Below are 18,479 nucleotides of genomic sequence, written 5' to 3'. Positions count from 1 at the left end.
ACAATCGCCAGTAAATTTATGTACACTCCCAAAGTAGATACACAGATTACCCCTTTTATAGATTAGAATTAGTGAATAAAACGTTTGAACACTCAACTTAATAAATCAAAAAATAAAAATTCACTGAAGTCTCCAAAGTTGTTAACGAATAAAAAAAAACGTTATCATTAAACTTTGAGGACTGGTGTAATAAACAGCCCATTGTCCTTTCCCTCTCTAGAATATTGATATATTTGTCCTCCCCATCCCTGTATTAAAACTGCTTGCTTGTGTTTTAATAATGTTTCTTTATCACAAGGATATATTGCACAAACTGATTATTGGACCACATTTTAATAAATTCTTGTTTTTTCAATACAGCTTAGAAAATTGATAGAGGAATAATAGAACTAAGAAACATTGGCAGTCTAAAAGTTTTAGAAAAAAAAATGATGACAATGATCTAAACTTCTACTATTCAAATTTTTCTTTTAATAATATTTCATTTGTAATGCATCTTACTATCAGTGAGTCTATTATGATCATTATCAAGACAAACTGTATTGTCTATTTGCATGTTTAGGTACATTATATGCTTGACTTGTGCCTTATTTGATAATGAACATTATTAAACAAAACTGTTATTTTGACTGATGATTAGTTTAAATAATCCCCTGTAATACTGTTCAAATAATCATTGAAATGTTTTTTTTTTCAGAGAAAAAATATTGGTTGCTTTGTTTAGGCACCATGTCTTATATTTTGATATTGTGTATATTTTGTATGTATTATTAAGTGTCTTGTGCTAATATGTGTGAATGTTCTCAACTTCTCAAGCATAATGTGATAGGACATTCTTATTATATAAAGTAGTAAGGTTTTTTCGTGTTAAGCTTAAGATCTTGAAAACTACTGAACCAATTGAGTTCTCAATATTAGGAAATGTTGACATAGGTCTTTCAATGGTTTTCATCTATTTCATTTTTAGATTCAAGTCTGTATGGTTTTAGGTTTCTTTTTGCCTTTCACTGCCTCTTTGAATATAGAACCCCTATATGCTGGGGGCCCAGCTGCTAGTGGTTAATAAAACAAATGTTTCTCTATTTCTACGTTTGAAATTGTACATTGTAAATATTAGAGGTAAAATACAGTGAATATAAATCTACTTATCTTACATTCCCTGGGATGTTTTACTCATCTAATCCTACTGCGAATATTAAAACTCAATAATTAAAACTAAATACAAACCATTTTTAGTTACATAGCTACTTGTAAACTAAAGAATTTTCGATTGTTCATATTTCAGTCGTTACGTGACATATTATAGTTATGAATTACGAATACACTCATTAATGATCATAATAATTCATGATATGTCTTAGATGACTTCATAACAGTTTACTGTTCTTTATCTTTAAATATAGTTTTTTGATAAGAAAGAGTCTTTGCATTTAGAGATTTTAGATAATCTAGCAACTTGATAAATGATGAAATAGTTAGTAATATGTTGTTTTGTGGAAACAAAACTGAATTGTTTATTATTATATAAAAAACACACTTTTCAATTTTAAGCATTGACAAAACATGATAAGTTGATCAACAATAATGCACTATTTGAACTTTTTGACATATTTCTTTCTAAAACAGTTAAAAAGTAGAAGTACTTGGTTTTTGGGTAAATTAGTTAAAATAGTTCCAAATGGACGTATATAAAGTAAATATTATTATGAATAAGCTAAAAGTATCTTTGCTTTTGATAAATATGGAAAGGTTCCGTGATTATTTCAAATAAATAAATTTCGTGAGGTTTCGTGAATTTTTCTCTCAAAAATATTATAATTTAAATTTTAGTCTGGCTTTAAGCAGTATGATTAAATTAGTTTCCCACTCGTTTCGTATTTGTCCCCTAACTAGCTAATCTCTTCATAATATAGGTATACCATGCACCAATTTCGGGTAAACAAAACTGCAGCCATATCACCGCAAATAAAGAAGAAAACTTTGAGATGATTTCATACCTTGATACTCTAGTTCTTGGAAGTGATCCGTGTCTCCGCATTGGCCCATCCTAATAATGATGATAAATGTTTTATTGGATTTATAATGAGCTATATTAACAAAATCTTGCCCCTTTTTCTATCTTTTCGGAGAAAACTGCACATTAATACCGGGCCCACTCTCAAAGCGCAAAAGTTAGACCTATTTTGACAAAGGAAAATTTTCGTCAATTTAGCTTGTTAACATAAAAATCATTCAGTTCGTTAAACCAATCCAGTAGTATAGGAGGGAATGAGGTAAAGGGGATGAAAGGAGGATATCTTTATCTTTGCTAGCTGCGTGTTTCTCTTATTATGAAAATTTGGTGTAAGATCCAAGTAATAATATATCCTTTATGTAAACATTTAAGATGACATTCCTGATGGCAGGAGCCCCCGCAGGTTCCAGTTCCTCCTCTGGGTGATGTGGCACTGCGTCTTGCTCGCATGGACTCATACAGACGAGATCTTCGAGTTCCAAGTCTACCACAAATTATTAATTAGAACAAAAAATCAATGAAAGTCCCCAAAGTATCATATAACGGTTTATTATTGGTTGGGCGCAACTTTGGGGACTTTTATTGAATTTGAATGTTTTTTTTTCAAACGTTTCAAACACTAATTATAATCTACATAAGGGGTAAGTTATGTATTAAGAATCGCTATGTACATTAATTTATCGGTCATTGTCTTATCCCTTTAGATCCCTGAGAAAATAAGGTGAAGTTTAGTGATTTTTATCTGTAGGTTTTATTCTTATTCAATCTTGCCAAAATATTATTATATAAGTAAAAATCTTCAATCCTAATTAAATAAAAAAAGAAATATCCGTCTTCCAATATAAGCCCTTATATGGTAAAGTCAAGGTTAAACCTATTTTCCGATAATTAACATTCTAAGAAAAATCTTTGCAATGCAATGGATGAATTTTTGTATTTTTCATCCTCCAAAATTCATTCATTAAAGTAAATGAATAAAGGGGGCTTGGGTTAAATAACTGTATGTTTAACATTGTTCACGTTGCGTGGACCCTGTGCCGACTTTCAATTGGGTCTTTGAGTATCAATCAATAGTGTCGGAAATATTAACAAAGCCAAGTCGGTACAAAAGAGCAGAAAGCAATTTGCTAGCAGACGAATTGATCCCCACCACTGGAACCAGGTAGTTGTCTGGGTTATAGATCTAATATTAATACCTTCCAATGTTGGCGATGGATTGAGATCCAGCTAGGAACCCAGTCAGCTTTATCATTGATTGGGGGGAGGATTCATCTGATGTATGGTGGGGCTGTATGTGTATACCAGAGTCAGAACTTTTCCTAGATAGATAGATAATTAGATATCTAGAAGATAGTTAGTTATCTAGTCAGTTTTATTATTGCTTGGAGGAAAGATTCTTCTGATGTATGGTGGGGCTGTATATGTATACCAGAGTCAGAACTTTTCCTAGATAGATAGATAATTAGATATCTAGATATTTAGGTATCTAGTCAGCTTTATTATTGCTTGAAAGAAAGATTCATCTGATGTATGGTGGGGCTGTATATGTATACCAGAATCAGAACTTTTCCTAAGTAGATAGATAATTAGATATCTAGATAATATAAGGGGAAAATATGAATTTTATAATATATGTGGATATCATTACAGGGGGAAAGTTGTCATCAATTTAGCTTGATAATATGGAACTCGGTCAGTTGGTTCATCCAGTAGTATGGGAAGGAATTGCGTAAAGGGGGGAATCGTTATTTTAGTTTCACTTTAATAGAGAACATAAAAAGCTTGTTTAAAATCAAAGTTATAATTTATCCATTAGTAAGATATTATATGTTAGAGACATGGAGTTAAATATTTAAATAAACAAGGATGACAAAATCCATAAAAGCGAAGCTCTGAGACTGAAACGGTATGACAAACGAACATCTTGTGAAGTGTCAGAACTGAATACCTATGGTGCATTATTTGTTAAATGTACCACTTTTCTGCACTACCTCTCCGATTTTGTTACTACTCTATATTTTGGTCCGTTGGGTGATTCAAGGATGCTGGATGGCCAAAAAAAAGTTTCAGAGTCCCTGGATGTCTAGATATCTAGCTATCTATGAAGGTAGGTAACAAAAATTTAAAAAACACCCATTTTTTCACAATTTTAAAAATTAATTTTTTCATCAATCTTACATCCAACCTATACATTTTATACACCAAAATGATCGTTTATTCATGTAAAAAGCGCACATAATGCTATTTTGGCCAAAACTCTCATTTTACAGGGTGTCCAACAAAAAGTGTATTTTGGATATCTAGCGTAATACCCAAAATACCTGTCAGAAAAAAATCATTTTTTTTGGCTTAAATCCTGTGTTTTATCTATGGGCATATGTGGTATATAACGGTTTGGAGGACCCGGGACTATAAGGTTGTCAAATTTCATTTTGGAACACCCTGTAAATGTGATTTTTGTGTCTGTAGAGCTAAAACTTGGTCCAAATTGGCTATTTGTTTTCAAATTACTCTAATATGTGTCTTAGTATGTTTGGCCATAGTTTTTTCTGACCAGATCAATATTTTCCTATTTTTTGGACACCCTGTTTTTTCAAAAAAAGAGAAAAAATTTTTTTGTTTTTTTTAAATTTTTTTTTCTATTTTTAAGTTACTTAAAACTGTCATATAGATACAGATTTTGACTAATAACAATAATATTTGCCTATTTTACAAATTTTTAAACTTTTGGGACACCCTGTGCATGTTTTCAAAAAATGATGGTTTTTGCCCATTTTTGGGAGGAAGGAGTCGTTTTAAGGCCATAGACTATTTCTTCATTTTTGTAGAACTTTTCAAGGTACATCATTTGTTATTTATGCAAAACCGAACTGTTTTGCCGTTATTCATTGCCAAAGGCGGAATTTTTTACGTTTTTTGCCGTTCCCGAGGATTTAATGCGCATTTTAGGTAGAAAGACGTTGATTTTTCAAGATAACTGTGAAATACTTTTATTTAGGCATTTTATTTTACTAAATTTCATGTAAAGTAAAAATTTTTGTATATCCAACCGATTTTTGTCAAAAGGAATTTCAAATGCACATGGTTTATGTTTCTTTTATTACTTATGTTATAGCAATTATTTATATTATATGCACTTCATTTTCTTGTTTTAAAAATTGAAATCCATCTCGACGAAAAACGGTTGGCTGCACAAAAAATTTGACTTAATATGAATTTTAGAAAATTAAATTTCCTAAATAAAAGTATTTCAGAGTAATCTTGAAAAATCAACGTCTTCCTACCTAAAATGCGCATTAAATCCTCGGGAACGGCAAAAAACGTAAAAAATTCCGCCTTTGGCAATGAATAACGGCAAAACGGTTCGGTTTTTGCGCTGTTTGCATAAATAACAAATGATGTACCTTGAAAAGTTCTACAAAAATGAAGAAATAGTCTATGGCCTTAAAACGACTCCTTCCTCACAAAAATGGGCAAAAACCATCATTTTTTGAAAACATGCACAGGGTGTCCCAAAAGTTTAAAAATTTGTAAAATAGGCAAATATTATTGTTATTAGTCAAAATCTGTATCTATATGACAGTTTTAAGTAACTTAAAAATAGAAAAAAAAATTTAAAAAAAACAAAAATTTTTTTTCTCTTTTTTTGAAAATACAGGGTGTCCAAAAAATAGGAAAATATTGATCTGGTCAGAAAACACTATGGCCAAACATACTAAGACACATATTAGAGTAATTTGAAAAAAATAGCCAATTTGGACCAAGTTTTAGCTCTACAGACACAAAAATCACATTTACAGGGTGTTCCAAAATGAAATTTGACAACCTTATAGTCCCGGGTCCTCTGAACCGTTATATACCACATATGCCCACAGATAAAACACAGGATTTAAGCCAAAAAAAATGATTTTTTTCGGACAGGTATTTTGGGTATTACGCTAAAAATCCAAAATACACTTTTTGTTGGACACCCTGTAAAATTAGAGTTTTGGCCAAAATAGCATTATGTGCGCTTTTTACATGAATAAACGATCATTTTGGTGTATAAAATGTATAGGTTGGATGTAAGATTAATGAAAAAATTTATTTTTAAAATTGTGAAAAAATGGGTGTTTTTAAAATTTTTGTTACCTACCTTCATAGATAGCTAGATATCTAGACATCCAGGGACTCTGAAACTTTTTTTTGGCCATCCAGCATCCTTGAATCACCCAACGGACCAAAATATAGAGTAGTAACAAAATCGGAGAGGTAGTGCAGAAAAGTGGTACATTTGGCAAATAATGCACCCTATACAAAATATACCTAAATACATGTTTTAAAAAAAATTATACGTAAATTTGTTGCGAAACTTCTTAAATACAGAATTCTGTTTAAGGACATACTGACATTTTTAGGACTTTATTATAAAGATGCTTCGCTTATAATATTGTACCTTATTGTAATAGGAATCAGTACTCCAAAAATCAGATCAATCGGATGATTATATCCCATAAAAATTGTTGGTAAAGTTAAAAAATCAACATGTTTAAAATGAACATACGGACATTCTGGTAACGATTATAGAGTTGCTACGCTTTCTAAATCGTACCTAACTACTACAGGAATCATCATGCAAAGTTTGAAATCGATAAAACAATTCTAACATGCCTAAATTAACGTAAAAAGCTATCTGTTACAGACGGACGGACCTACTCTAATTATAGAAAAGCTTGGCTTTTAAAAAGCTTGATTGAATATTGAAAGCATTTCAAGGCACAGATTAATAGGCATTTAGAAGAAATATACAGTTGAATTTATGTGAATAAATAAAAAAACTAAACATATGCATTTTAAGTAAATAATGTATATTAAATAAGCATGGTTTTTATATGAACTTTTTTAATGAATATATTAAAAAGAAAAGGGATTACCATTATCTAATCTTTTAATACCTATTACCATAATATATTATGTATGGATATCATATTACCATAAGTAGTTTGTAACCATACACGGTTGGGCCCTCAGATGTCAAAACTTTATTTTAGTGTTTGGCCAAAATGACTTTGCAATTGTATCTGTAAGTACGTCTAATAACACCCTTTGCTATTTTTAAAATCCTAGAAAATTTTTTTTGCAAGAAAATTGCATAAATTCGCAACCTTTTTTAGAACCACTACATAACTCGAGTTTTAAATCTTTTTATATAAAATCCTTTTTACAAAAAATATCAATAATTACTTAAAATTAAACCTGAAAGAAAAAAAATCTCATTACACGTGTTAATTTGCATGTTTTAGGTCTTTTTTTGAGGAAAGTATAACTTCCACATTTTTGACAATAATTATATTTTTTTAACATTTCAAAGTAAAATATAATAAAACTTAAACGATTTTTCTTGAATTATCAGTTGAAAATTTCATCAAACATGCAATTTAAGTGATGAAAATTTAATAAAATCATTTTTTGAATGTTTAGAATTACCAATTTTCTACATTTAAAACAAAATGTTAACAAAATTTAAAAACATTTTAACATATAACTTCAAAAATCAATAACATTTTATAAAAAGATGTTTCAAAAAATAAATCATTAAAAGGTATTAAAATGCATTTCAAATTACTTAAAATTAAAACGAGAACATCTTTTTACAATGTATTCTGTGTAATAGAGTTTAAATGACATGATTAGTAAATGAAATATTTCCTAAACTCATTAAGCCTTTTTGTGACTATATTAAAAATAATTTATTTTGTTTTATAGTGTTTTTTTATTCAAATATTTGACAAAATTTTCCCTACGTCAATAAAATAAAGTCAGTTTTTTACTGTTCCCAGGTTTTTCTTTATAATTATAACAATTAAATATAATATAAATCTTCATTTTTTATTTGAATTATCATACACATTAAAATGTAAAGTATAAGCTAGAATAGCACTTTTTTTAACGAATATTTTAATGACATTATATCAAAATAATTCCTCTTAAATATCACACAACATATGATTGGGAAGTATAGCCATTTCTTGGAGGTATAATATTTACAAAAATACCATTAATTCTGTTTTTATCAGAAGTTAAAAAAATTGAACAATTCTAAAACAATGGTTGGCTGTCTAGATATTGAGTACACTAAGACTACGGCTCTGTTCTATTGAAATAACGTTGCAAAAAGAGGGGTTCTGAAAGTAATCTTCCTAATTATTTTTAAAGAACCAACAAGTACTGTCAGTATCTTTTTTCTTGTAATCTAGCAGACAATCAAATCATAACACAATTTTCATGATAAAATATTCAGGTTTCTACTTCACATTTTAAAAAATATACTGATCAATAAAATGTTCAAAATTTTACTTTGTACTAATTGAAAAAATATGTTGTAATTCTTATTTTAAAGTTACATTTTTATCCCTGACAAAATCATAGACGACTTTTAAAGGCATCTTATCTAAACTTTTTGAAGAAAAACTTAAAAACGTTAATTAAGTATTAAAACTATTTTCTTCGATTTTTCTGAAGTTATTATCGCATTCTATGGGTTTTTTATTATCATTTACTTATATCGAAAGTGCCAAACATTGTACCCTAACTTATTCATTTAATAAAAAACCAAGCGTGCATAAGAAAGAAAGTCTTTTTTTTTGTGTTACGTAAAAAACTTGACTTTTTGACTATAGCAACATACTTAATTAAATATATTTCAAAAAAATTTTGAAAAGTTAAACTGTACCCAGGGGCTGTGATTCAGCAATTTAATTCCATTTGAATTGCTAAAAATTTGGATATTGATGAGGCGTAATGTTGGCGTAAAACTTGATTGCTCTAAAGGGAAGTTGGTAAGAAGGAGGTTGGGGAAGAGGGAACTAAAAATATCATAGAATTATATATTATCTCTATACATGAATCTCTATTTAAATTCAGGAAGGGCGGGGACATTGGACTGTTCATTAAACTAGTACCCAAAGTTTAATAATATTTTCTTATTCGTTAGCTTACCAACTTTGGGGACTTCATTAAGTTGTGTGTCTAAGCGTTTCAACCAATAATTGTGGTCTACAAACGGGGAAATTTTGTTTAACATCATTGGGGATGTACTTCAATTTATTGGCCATGGTTAATCCCTTTAGGACCCTGATTTAAATTACCTATAATTATGCGAGCTGTCACAAGAATCACTGGAGCTAGCAATGGCCCTCAACTCTGGGGAGCTTTCTCCACTGGAAATGTCCACTCCATCTCCAAAGCTAAATGCGCTGCCTGTCCCGTCATCTATAAAAAAATAGATACAGAAAAAGTAAAGAATTTGACTTTTAAACTTAGTAAAACTCTTCTATCTTGGTATTTTTTAAAAATTTGTTTGAGCTTAAAACTTTTTTGTTGAATAAAGTTTTTTTTCAATCCTTTAAGTAGTAATCCGTAATGCATTTTCTTTCCAACCTTTTTATGCTTAAAAAGATAGTGGAATTACTTATATCAATTGCTATTTTAAAGTCATATATATAGAATACAAAATTGGCATAATGCAATCCTGTATTTTTTAACAAAACTGAGATGCAAATTAACAAAGATGACAACATCAATAAAAAGCGAAGCTCGAGAAATTTGGATTAACATCCGTTTTTCCCATAGCGTTAATGGCTGACCGACGGAGAGACAAAGAGAATAATAGAGTAGCTTCGCTACTAAAAATAGCATACTTAAGGAGAGGCCATTAATACAAAAATCCATTAGAGTGTCGATAGCTTGGTGTTCAATCAACACCCTGCTTTATACGCACAACTTACCATACGGACTTGAAAGTAGAAACTCTCGTTTAGCCGGATCTGATACAAAGCTGTAGTCTTCAACGTATCTAAAAATACATCTTAGTAACATAATTTAAAGTGTATTCCATAATTGTAGGATGTTAAGAAAACATTTTATTATAAGTTCAATGATAAATAGATATTTATAGAATATGAATATTTATTTTATTTAAAATTAAATCCGTTTAAATGTTACCTATTCGAAAACTATTATACAATTGTCGATTACATATTCAAAAAGGGAGTAGTTACTATTATTAATATCTTGTAAATATGTGTTATTAAGATGTAAAATTGAAATATAATTTTTGGTTTTTGTTTATTGGCAGTTTTTAAAAACTACTTAAAAAAATATTATTTTCTATGAAGTATCATAAAGCCTTTTCCTAAGACGATAATAAGAAGTTAAACACAAATATTAAGGTTTTCATATCCTCTAAATCTAGTTTACGAGAACTCAACAATTCTAACCCCTCCCTTATATATAATCTAAATATATTATGTACATTGTACAAGGTTAATATATTAAACTGAATTAGATTATTGCAAGTTATTAGCTTTGTCTTTTATTCATAAAGTGCAAAAATTCCGAGAAATCGAATTCAAGGTTTTTAACTTATATAAATCTAGAGATATGAATTATACTCTTACTAGCGGCTACGCCCCTAGAAGCCTCTAGTGGCACTTAAGGTAGGAGGGGGGAAAGTCGACCTCATCCCATTTTAAATTTGAGTTTCAAAAGAATAAAAAAAATATATTTTTTTTTTTGGGGGGGGGGGTGAAGACACCCTCCCCAAAAATAGTTTAAAACCTTCCCAGGACCTATAAGAAGCTTCACTGCAAAGAAGAACAATATCGGTTCAGTGGTTAGCGATATCCTTCGGGACAGACAAAAAACGCTTACTACTTTATATAATAGGATAGTCATGATTGCAAGAATTTGTATGAATCTACAATAGAAAATTTTATACAAAAAGATAGTTCATAGCAATTCTAGGCATTTTCTTAGTGTAAAAGTTGGCGGATTAATATGCACTTTAATTAGGATTGCCATGCCAAGAGAAATGAATTATTTTTATATTTTCTGTCAAAAATAAACGGAATTACCGAATTAGAGATTATTTTAGATATTGGTGTTGAATTATTATTGTTATCATAACTTTATTATTTTAAATGTACACTAAAAAGACAAATAAAGAATCAAAAAATATTAATAATGATTTTGGGAAATCTTCCCATTTGGTCAAAGGGTTCCTTAAAAACCCCAATCTCCTTTGATGAAATCGTCGTCACTAACGTACCATATTAATTTCCAATGTCCTCTCCCTCAAGAGACTTTGAGTACCAGCATAATTTACAGATCAATGTCCCCTCCCTCCCAGTTTTAAATACAATATAGAACATCATACCTGCCAATACCATAAGGACCAAGTTGAATAAGAGATCTGCTGAGATCAGATGGTTGTATTTTGGTGGACAAAACTCCTGTGCTCCGAGTTCCCAAACTTCGCGTCAACTAAAAAAAATATAAATATTAACATTGAATATTATAGCCATTTTCAATATGACACTGACATAAAAAGACTAGAAAATAAATAAGAAATAAGGAAAACAGAAATTTTAAATACTTTAGCATAAACTCAGATTGTTTAGAACTTGGCCAAGTTGAGAACAAATAAATAGAAGATTACCATTTCAATTTTGGATTAAAAGTTTAAGTAAACCTTAACTTATTTTGTCAAATCCTATTTGATAAAAGTAACCCCTCTCGTTTTCAATAAAGGGGTAGTTCTTAAAGAGGTATTTTAGAATTGTGATCCATTATATAATCATACGCATTTTTATGTAAAAAAGAACCTTAATAGACACTGTTTTTCGAAGAAATATTGAACTTCATAACTATTTTACCTTAAGAAACTTAACTCCTAAAATGTACTTCATGGAAATATTCCTTAAAGACGAAACAATAAACACAAAGAAACACGACCCTTCACATTTTACCCTTCAATATACGAAGATCAAATATTATTGAGCAAATATAATTTTCTCCCCATCTTACAATATTCAATACATATTACCAGGGATCTAAAGTCATAAGTCAAAGGCCGATATATTGATGTATATCTCCAATTTACCCCTTTGGTAGATTACAATAAGTGGTTGAAACGTTTGGACACTCAACTTAATGAATCAACCAATCAAAATTCAATAAAAGTACCCAAAGTTGTTAATCCAACGAATAATAAACGTTATTATACACCTTTGGGAACTAGTGTAATAAACAACCCAATGTCCCCTCCCTCCCTGACTTATTACACAAACATTCCTTTGATTTTGAAAATATTTTACAGACTAAAATAAGAAGAGGATATATTTTATCAAATAAAAATCATAATACAATGTAAAGTTTCTTCGTAGGTACTAGTTCAACAAAAATCTTTTTAGTAAATAAGATTCATATAATAACTTATTTAAAACACAAATTTTTACTGCATAGTCCAAAAATAGCCTTTCTACAAAATCGCTTGCTGTAAGAGTAATGGTTATAGTATTACTTAATTATTAAATTATTAATCTACAGCAGATTTTCATGTTCTCTAATAAAGTAGAATTCGCAGCTGGCTAAAATAACGATACCCCCAACACCTCCTAATGGATGAACGAACTAACCAATTATTAAGTTCCCTGTTAGCAACCTAAATTAACGCCAATTTTTACTCTGGTCATAATATCCGCGTATATTTTATATCCATTGTTAGAGTAAGTATTTACTTATTAAAGGGGTTGGATGGGTTGGGTTGAATGAGAAAATAATTTGTTAACAAAGACTCTTCTCCAGACTTTATTTAGTGTTTCTGTCTGTAAAACTTTTCAAAACAGAAATGTGGATCCAGTTTTAGTTTTTATCCTGCATATTAATACCAAAGCAGAAGGATTTATGAACGTGTGATTAGCAGGTTTTAGGCTATTTAGTGGTAGTAAAGGGCAACCCCCTCACATGGTCCCAAGGAAACCAACCCTTCCTCCTCCCCTCCAACTCTTTTTTACTTTTTTTCTGTTTAAAGTTTAAAAGAAAACCTTCTAAGAAAGATATTTTCAATAATTAGGTTAAGATATAGATCCAAATCACTGTTCAAATCCCTCTTATTCTTCTCCTCTCACTGATTTAAGCTCTTATAATGTTTGTTCTTCTGAGTGAAATGTATAAAATATTGTCTTTTAGTTGTAAAAGCAAATAGGAAAAATTACAAATTCTTTCCTTTTTGATCAAATTTCGTTCTATGTGCTATTTAGTTGAAATGAGATAGAGATAAGATCAAAGCAACAATACGTTTTAAGTTAATTGACTAAATAGTAAGATCCATAAAATTTTTCAAAATTAAATACCTAGCTAATTTCTCTTAAGTATTTTCTATTAGTTTCGAACATGTATCAAATGCTTTTCTAAACTCAAACTGCTTAGGTATTAAACTAAAGAATTAAAACCAGGCTTTATATGAGATTTTTATCATATTAAACATACCAATAAGAGTTTTATTTTACCAACGAAGGGCGGAACGAGTTAATAAAGTTGAAAAGAAAGTATAATTGGTGTTTAATACTAACCTTTCGTTTAGAATTCCTGGTAGGTTGCTTGTGTGGGATAGTTCTGTTTGGTGTACTGCGAGTACTGCTGCCGCTCAGAGCGTTGGAACCGGTTTTTATATCACTGTGACTTTCAGCCAGGTGCTCCTCTGCTTTGCTCTAAAAAGACATAAATTAATAATTATCGGTGAAACCTATTTTTCTCGTAGTAAGACACAGCGATGATAAACAAAATTATCTCTTCTGTAGATTAAAAGTATTGATTAAAAGTTTTGACTTTACCAGTTTGAATAACGTAGTTACAAATACAAGTTAAAAGAGCACTATGAGTCACTTAGAAGAGTGTTATACACATATCTCTTTACACGACACGACTTTTCTCTTGAAGTCTAACAATGGTACCTGATCCAATTGTGATCGTTTTTCATCATATTTCATAATAGGCCACTTAAGTCATGCGATTTATAAAGCAAATTAAGGCACATCTGCTTTATCAAACAGACTCTATTCCTAAACAACCATAGTTCATTTATAATATAATTTTTTACCCTAGTAATCAAGAGCATGTCTCTGACTTCTTCAATATCTAAAACTTCAGTATCTTGTCTCAATCCAACATCAAGCAGGTTGTACAAATATCTAGAATTAAATAATGTAACTTTAGTAAAATAAAACTGAAAAATAATTGTGAAAGATTTTATCTCCCCGAGACACTGAGACACTCCAACTTTAAATGGAAAGACTTTTTGGAGATCATCAGTTTAGATGTCCCAAAGGACATAACGACAGAAGCACTATTTTTTTAGAATTGTTTGAAAGAAGTGGCTCAGTGGTAACGCACTGAGTTACGGTGATGAGAGTTCGAGTTCTAGTCCCCATGTGGAAACTCGAATTTCTCAGTTGAATACATTCACGCAACTTCCCCTGGTTGTGTAAGAAGGGGATTATCGAGTAAGTTTGGATACTTAATAGTCACGTACATAATATCGAAGTACTACCCTTATCCCAAGCTCCTCTGCGGAGAGCGTCATTCATTACGGTGACTTAATTTGGGACACCTGCCATACTCGGCGAGGGTGAGGTAATAATGAGTAGCTCTCATGAGATAGCGGGTCAAGTCATAATGTGCTTGAATGTGGAGCTTGATAGCCCTAGTGGCTATACAAAAGTGTCTCAGCCTACTCCATGACTACTTAGGTCCAAACCCTAAGAGACTATGGCTAATCAAACAAAAAGAAGTGAAAAACTTATATATAAAAAGATTTTTAACCATTGGAAGAACCTATTCTATAGTATTAGTAGGTATTATGAATTGAAGTTAATAAATAATCTGCACTTACCCTGGCAGAAGCTTCTTATCCAGTGGCAACCTAGCACCGTTCTTTACCACCTAAAATAATATCGTCACTATTAAAACTGTGCAAATAAGCTAAATAGTTTAATCAATTGGGTGCTTACTGCTTAGAAAAGATTATTATTACTTGGTTCTTACACCAGATTATCATGTACTATATAAGAGTGAACCTTGAAGCGGGCTAAAATAACGATCCCCCCCCCCCATTTACCACCATCCAATCCTCTCCTACTGTATGAACGAACTGACCAATTAATGACAGGGGGAAATAGCGACTTAAATTGACGACAATTTTTCCCCTGTCATAATATCCACGTATATTCTACATCCCTTTATCATCTATATGTCAATTTTATGTCTGTGTTTTGCAATATTAGTACTTACTTCGTGCAAAAAAAATCATACAAGAAAATGGGCCTTCTCTTCTTCACCAACTAAAAGAGTAGCTACACTAATAATAGTTGATATAAATCTCAATACCTGGTTTATTATTTCCTCTCCTGAAGCCTCGCCCCATGGAATTTTACCTAAAAACATCAAAATTAGAAAAACCAGAAGGTTTGAAATTTAAAACAGAAACAAAAGCATTACGGACCGACTTATTAAAGAATTTTTTAAAAATACGGAAAACTTATTTAGTGTGTTTATTTTTTTTAAACAAGAAAAGAAGAATGCAGCAAAGATTAATTAAAACTACAAACAAAGTTTTAAGTTGCAAATATAAGTGTTTAATTTTCATATATTTATGAAGAAGTGGGTTATCAGAAGATTTTTTTTGCAAAATATTTATAAACTAATCAAACAAAAAAGAAAAATTATTAGAAAAACTTTTGAATCCGGTTATATGAAGTATTAAGGTGTTTTGTCTGACACTTAAGATCTCAATAACTAAAGAACTAATTGTATTCTCAATATAGGCTAGCTTCATATATGTCGTGTGATGGTTTTAGGCTTTTTCATTTTCAGATTAAAGTCTATGGATGGTTTAAAGCTATTTTTCTAGCCCCTCTCTTCCCCTTCTAGTACAGAACCCCTATAAGCTAGGGCGTAGCCACTAGTACCATACAAAACAAAAACGATTGAATTAATAAGTAACATATTCTAATGAATGCATGCTACGAATATTCAAGTTTAAATGGTGAAAAGTCACAATAAAATACCCCAAAAGTACCTACCCATGAATGTCTCCCAGGTGAGAGCGCAGAGACTGTATACATCCGATTGTATGGTTGGTCTGCCACCCGCTAGCACTTCTGGCTGCACCCAGTTCACAAAGTTCTCCGTGGCATGGTTCACCTTCGTGATTTCATTACAATCTTGCCTAAAAATATTAAAAGTATTCTCAAACAGAAAAATGACGCAATACATGTTCGACCATTGTCTAACAGTCTTTAAATTTTATCAAGTTACGCCTAATTGTAGACAAAGTTATTCCATTCCCTTTTCTCTTACTTAAACTGTCATCATGTCTGCTAAATTGGAAGTACAATTTGGTTTTAATCTTTAATTTCTAGGACAACAAGGCAAAGCAACTTTATTATCAAGTCCTAAAAATTTAAACACAATCTTTTATTTAAGCATTTCTGCTTATTAAGTTTTGACACTCAACAAGTGTTCATATTCATTTAATTTCAGAGCTTCGCTTTATTAACTTGTCATCCTTGTTAATTTATGTAATCAGTTTTCTAACACAAAATTAACACATCAAACTTTATCTTATCTCAAAGATTTCCATTGATCTAAAATGAAAATGGAAAAGTTTTCGGATATTTTATCTGCTTGGCCAATTTCAACATTTATGTTCTTCATATAAAACTGCTTAAATATTGTACTCTAGTTTTAGCCATTTAACTCTTTCAAAAAAGAATTGCAAGTACGTCCTCCGTATTATCGAGCGTTCGGCAATTCGATAATCTATATGCCACATATCGCATATCTTATTCTAGCAAAACTTATTTTTTAATGAATCAGCTAAATTATCTGTTAAAATGAAGAAACATCTACAAGAAAAAGGCAGACTGTAAAAATATGTATGTTTTGAACTTGCTTTAAGCTATTTCTAAAACAAATTGAAAATATCCCCACCATTTTTGGATAATACCTACCTAATCAAAATATTTTGCTCAATTACATGATAACCATTTGAACACCTAATTCCTTTTCATATGTTCGTGATTTTTTAATCAAAGGATAACACAATTGAACCAGGTCAACTCAGCAAAACTCAGCAATGGGACATAGATAAAGTTGGATAAAGTTTCTGTTAAGATTCTGTAAATTCATGAAGCAATTGAAAAAAAGACAAAATTTAGGTAATTATAAATGCAAATAACCAGCAAACAATAAACAGTGGACAAGGGCGAGTAAAGTTAAAGAAAATATTAAAATGAGTTCCTCGCTAAATGCTTTTTTAGACTATTTTATATTTTTCCCTTTAAACATATGTGCAGGGCGACCACTCCAAAACAAAAAAAATATAGTATATTCATAGTATATTTTTAAAATCCATATAGTATATATAGTATAAATTTTAAAACTCATATAGTATGATATAGTATCGGACTTAGAATTATTTAGTAATATAAAATATATACATCATCAATAATAACACAAAGCATAGCTGTTATCAAAGCAATTTCACATATAAGGGGCTTACTCTGTAATTATTAGGCTAGGTATTAATGTGAGACTATAGGTTATTTAGGATAAAAGTTTACTTTTGGTTAGTATTTCACGTATATTTAATCATTTTTTTGGATAGGTCTCAGGTTCAGGTGCTGCAGACTATCTGGAAGGTGGTTTCTAGATAAGTAAAAAAATTAAAATTTCTGTTTGAAGTGTTAGAGATCAACTTATAAAACAAAATATGCATCTCTTTGGATGTTATTAACATAAAGAAAGAAAAAATTAAAATAGGCCTCCAAGTTCTGGTCTTGCAGGCCTCCAGATCTATTCTGGACAGGTTATAGATATTTTTTTATTTGAAGAGTTATAGGCCAACTAATAAAACAGAATATGCTTCTTTTTGAATGCTATAACATATCTGAAGAAAAAATTTAAATCAGCCTCCAAGTCCTGGTCCTGTAGGCCTTCATGTCCACTCTGGACAGGTAAAAAATTCAAATTTTTTATTTGAAGAGTTAGAGGTCAACTTATAATAAAGAATGTTATGAACATAACCGAAGAAAAAAATTAAAATCGACCTCTAAGTTCTGGTCCTGCAGACTATGGACCAGTAAAAATCAAACTTCCCTTAATTGAACAGTAAATGGTATATTTGTTAACAAAATCAGCTTATATTTGGATGTTCTTTATATATTTGAAGGAACAAATAAAATTGGCCTTCAGGTTCAGGACCTGCAGACCTCCAGGTGTACTCTGGACACGAATAAAACAAAAATTTTAAATTTAAGAAGTTAGATGTTTATTAAACAACATAAGCATCTTTATAGATGCTATTTATATGTTTAAAGAATAAATGACAATCGCCCTCCAGGTTTTGATGCTGCAGGCCTCCAGGTGGACTCTGGACAGGTAAAAAACAAAATTTCTTATTTATGTAGTTAGAAATTAGTTTATAAAACACCATAAGCATCTCTTTAGATGTTATTTACATATCTGAAGAGAAAATACAATTGACCTCCAGGTCCAGGTGCTGCAGGCTTCCATGTAGACTCTGTCCAGAGAAAACCTGAAGGCCTGAACTTGAACTCTTCAAATAAGAAATTTGAGTCTTTTA

General features: G+C 30.5%; 1 protein-coding gene across 7 annotated transcripts in view; it reads right to left on the bottom strand.

Annotated features, from left to right (window-relative positions):
• Window positions 1–18,479, bottom strand: part of LOC145313937 (uncharacterized) — a 173,299-nt gene that overhangs the window by 45,413 nt on the left and 109,407 nt on the right. For all 7 annotated transcript variants that reach the window (XR_013877568.1, XM_080153599.1, XM_080153601.1 and 4 more), the window contains 11 exons: window positions 15,916–16,061; window positions 15,221–15,267; window positions 14,727–14,776; window positions 13,935–14,025; window positions 13,408–13,545; window positions 11,211–11,317; window positions 9,781–9,848; window positions 9,142–9,265; window positions 3,211–3,333; window positions 2,398–2,498; window positions 1,998–2,049 (listed from right to left, as the gene is read on the bottom strand). Coding sequence is in view for 6 of the 7 variants with exons in the window: in XM_080153599.1 (XP_080009725.1) it covers window positions 1,998–2,049; window positions 2,398–2,498; window positions 3,211–3,333; window positions 9,142–9,265; window positions 9,781–9,848; window positions 11,211–11,317; window positions 13,408–13,545; window positions 13,935–14,025; window positions 14,727–14,776; window positions 15,221–15,267; window positions 15,916–16,061 (1,047 nt within the window). In the remaining variant the exon portion in view is untranslated. The remainder of the gene's footprint in view (window positions 1–1,997; window positions 2,050–2,397; window positions 2,499–3,210; window positions 3,334–9,141; window positions 9,266–9,780; window positions 9,849–11,210; window positions 11,318–13,407; window positions 13,546–13,934; window positions 14,026–14,726; window positions 14,777–15,220; window positions 15,268–15,915; window positions 16,062–18,479) is intronic.

This window comes from Acartia tonsa, chromosome 3, assembly GCF_053477335.1.
Source record: "Acartia tonsa isolate MP-2025a chromosome 3, ASM5347733v1, whole genome shotgun sequence".
Lineage (NCBI taxonomy): Eukaryota > Metazoa > Arthropoda > Copepoda > Calanoida > Acartiidae > Acartia > Acartia tonsa.
The sequence above is the reverse complement of the archived record's forward strand: the minus strand, read 5'-3'. Positions and strand labels throughout refer to the sequence as shown.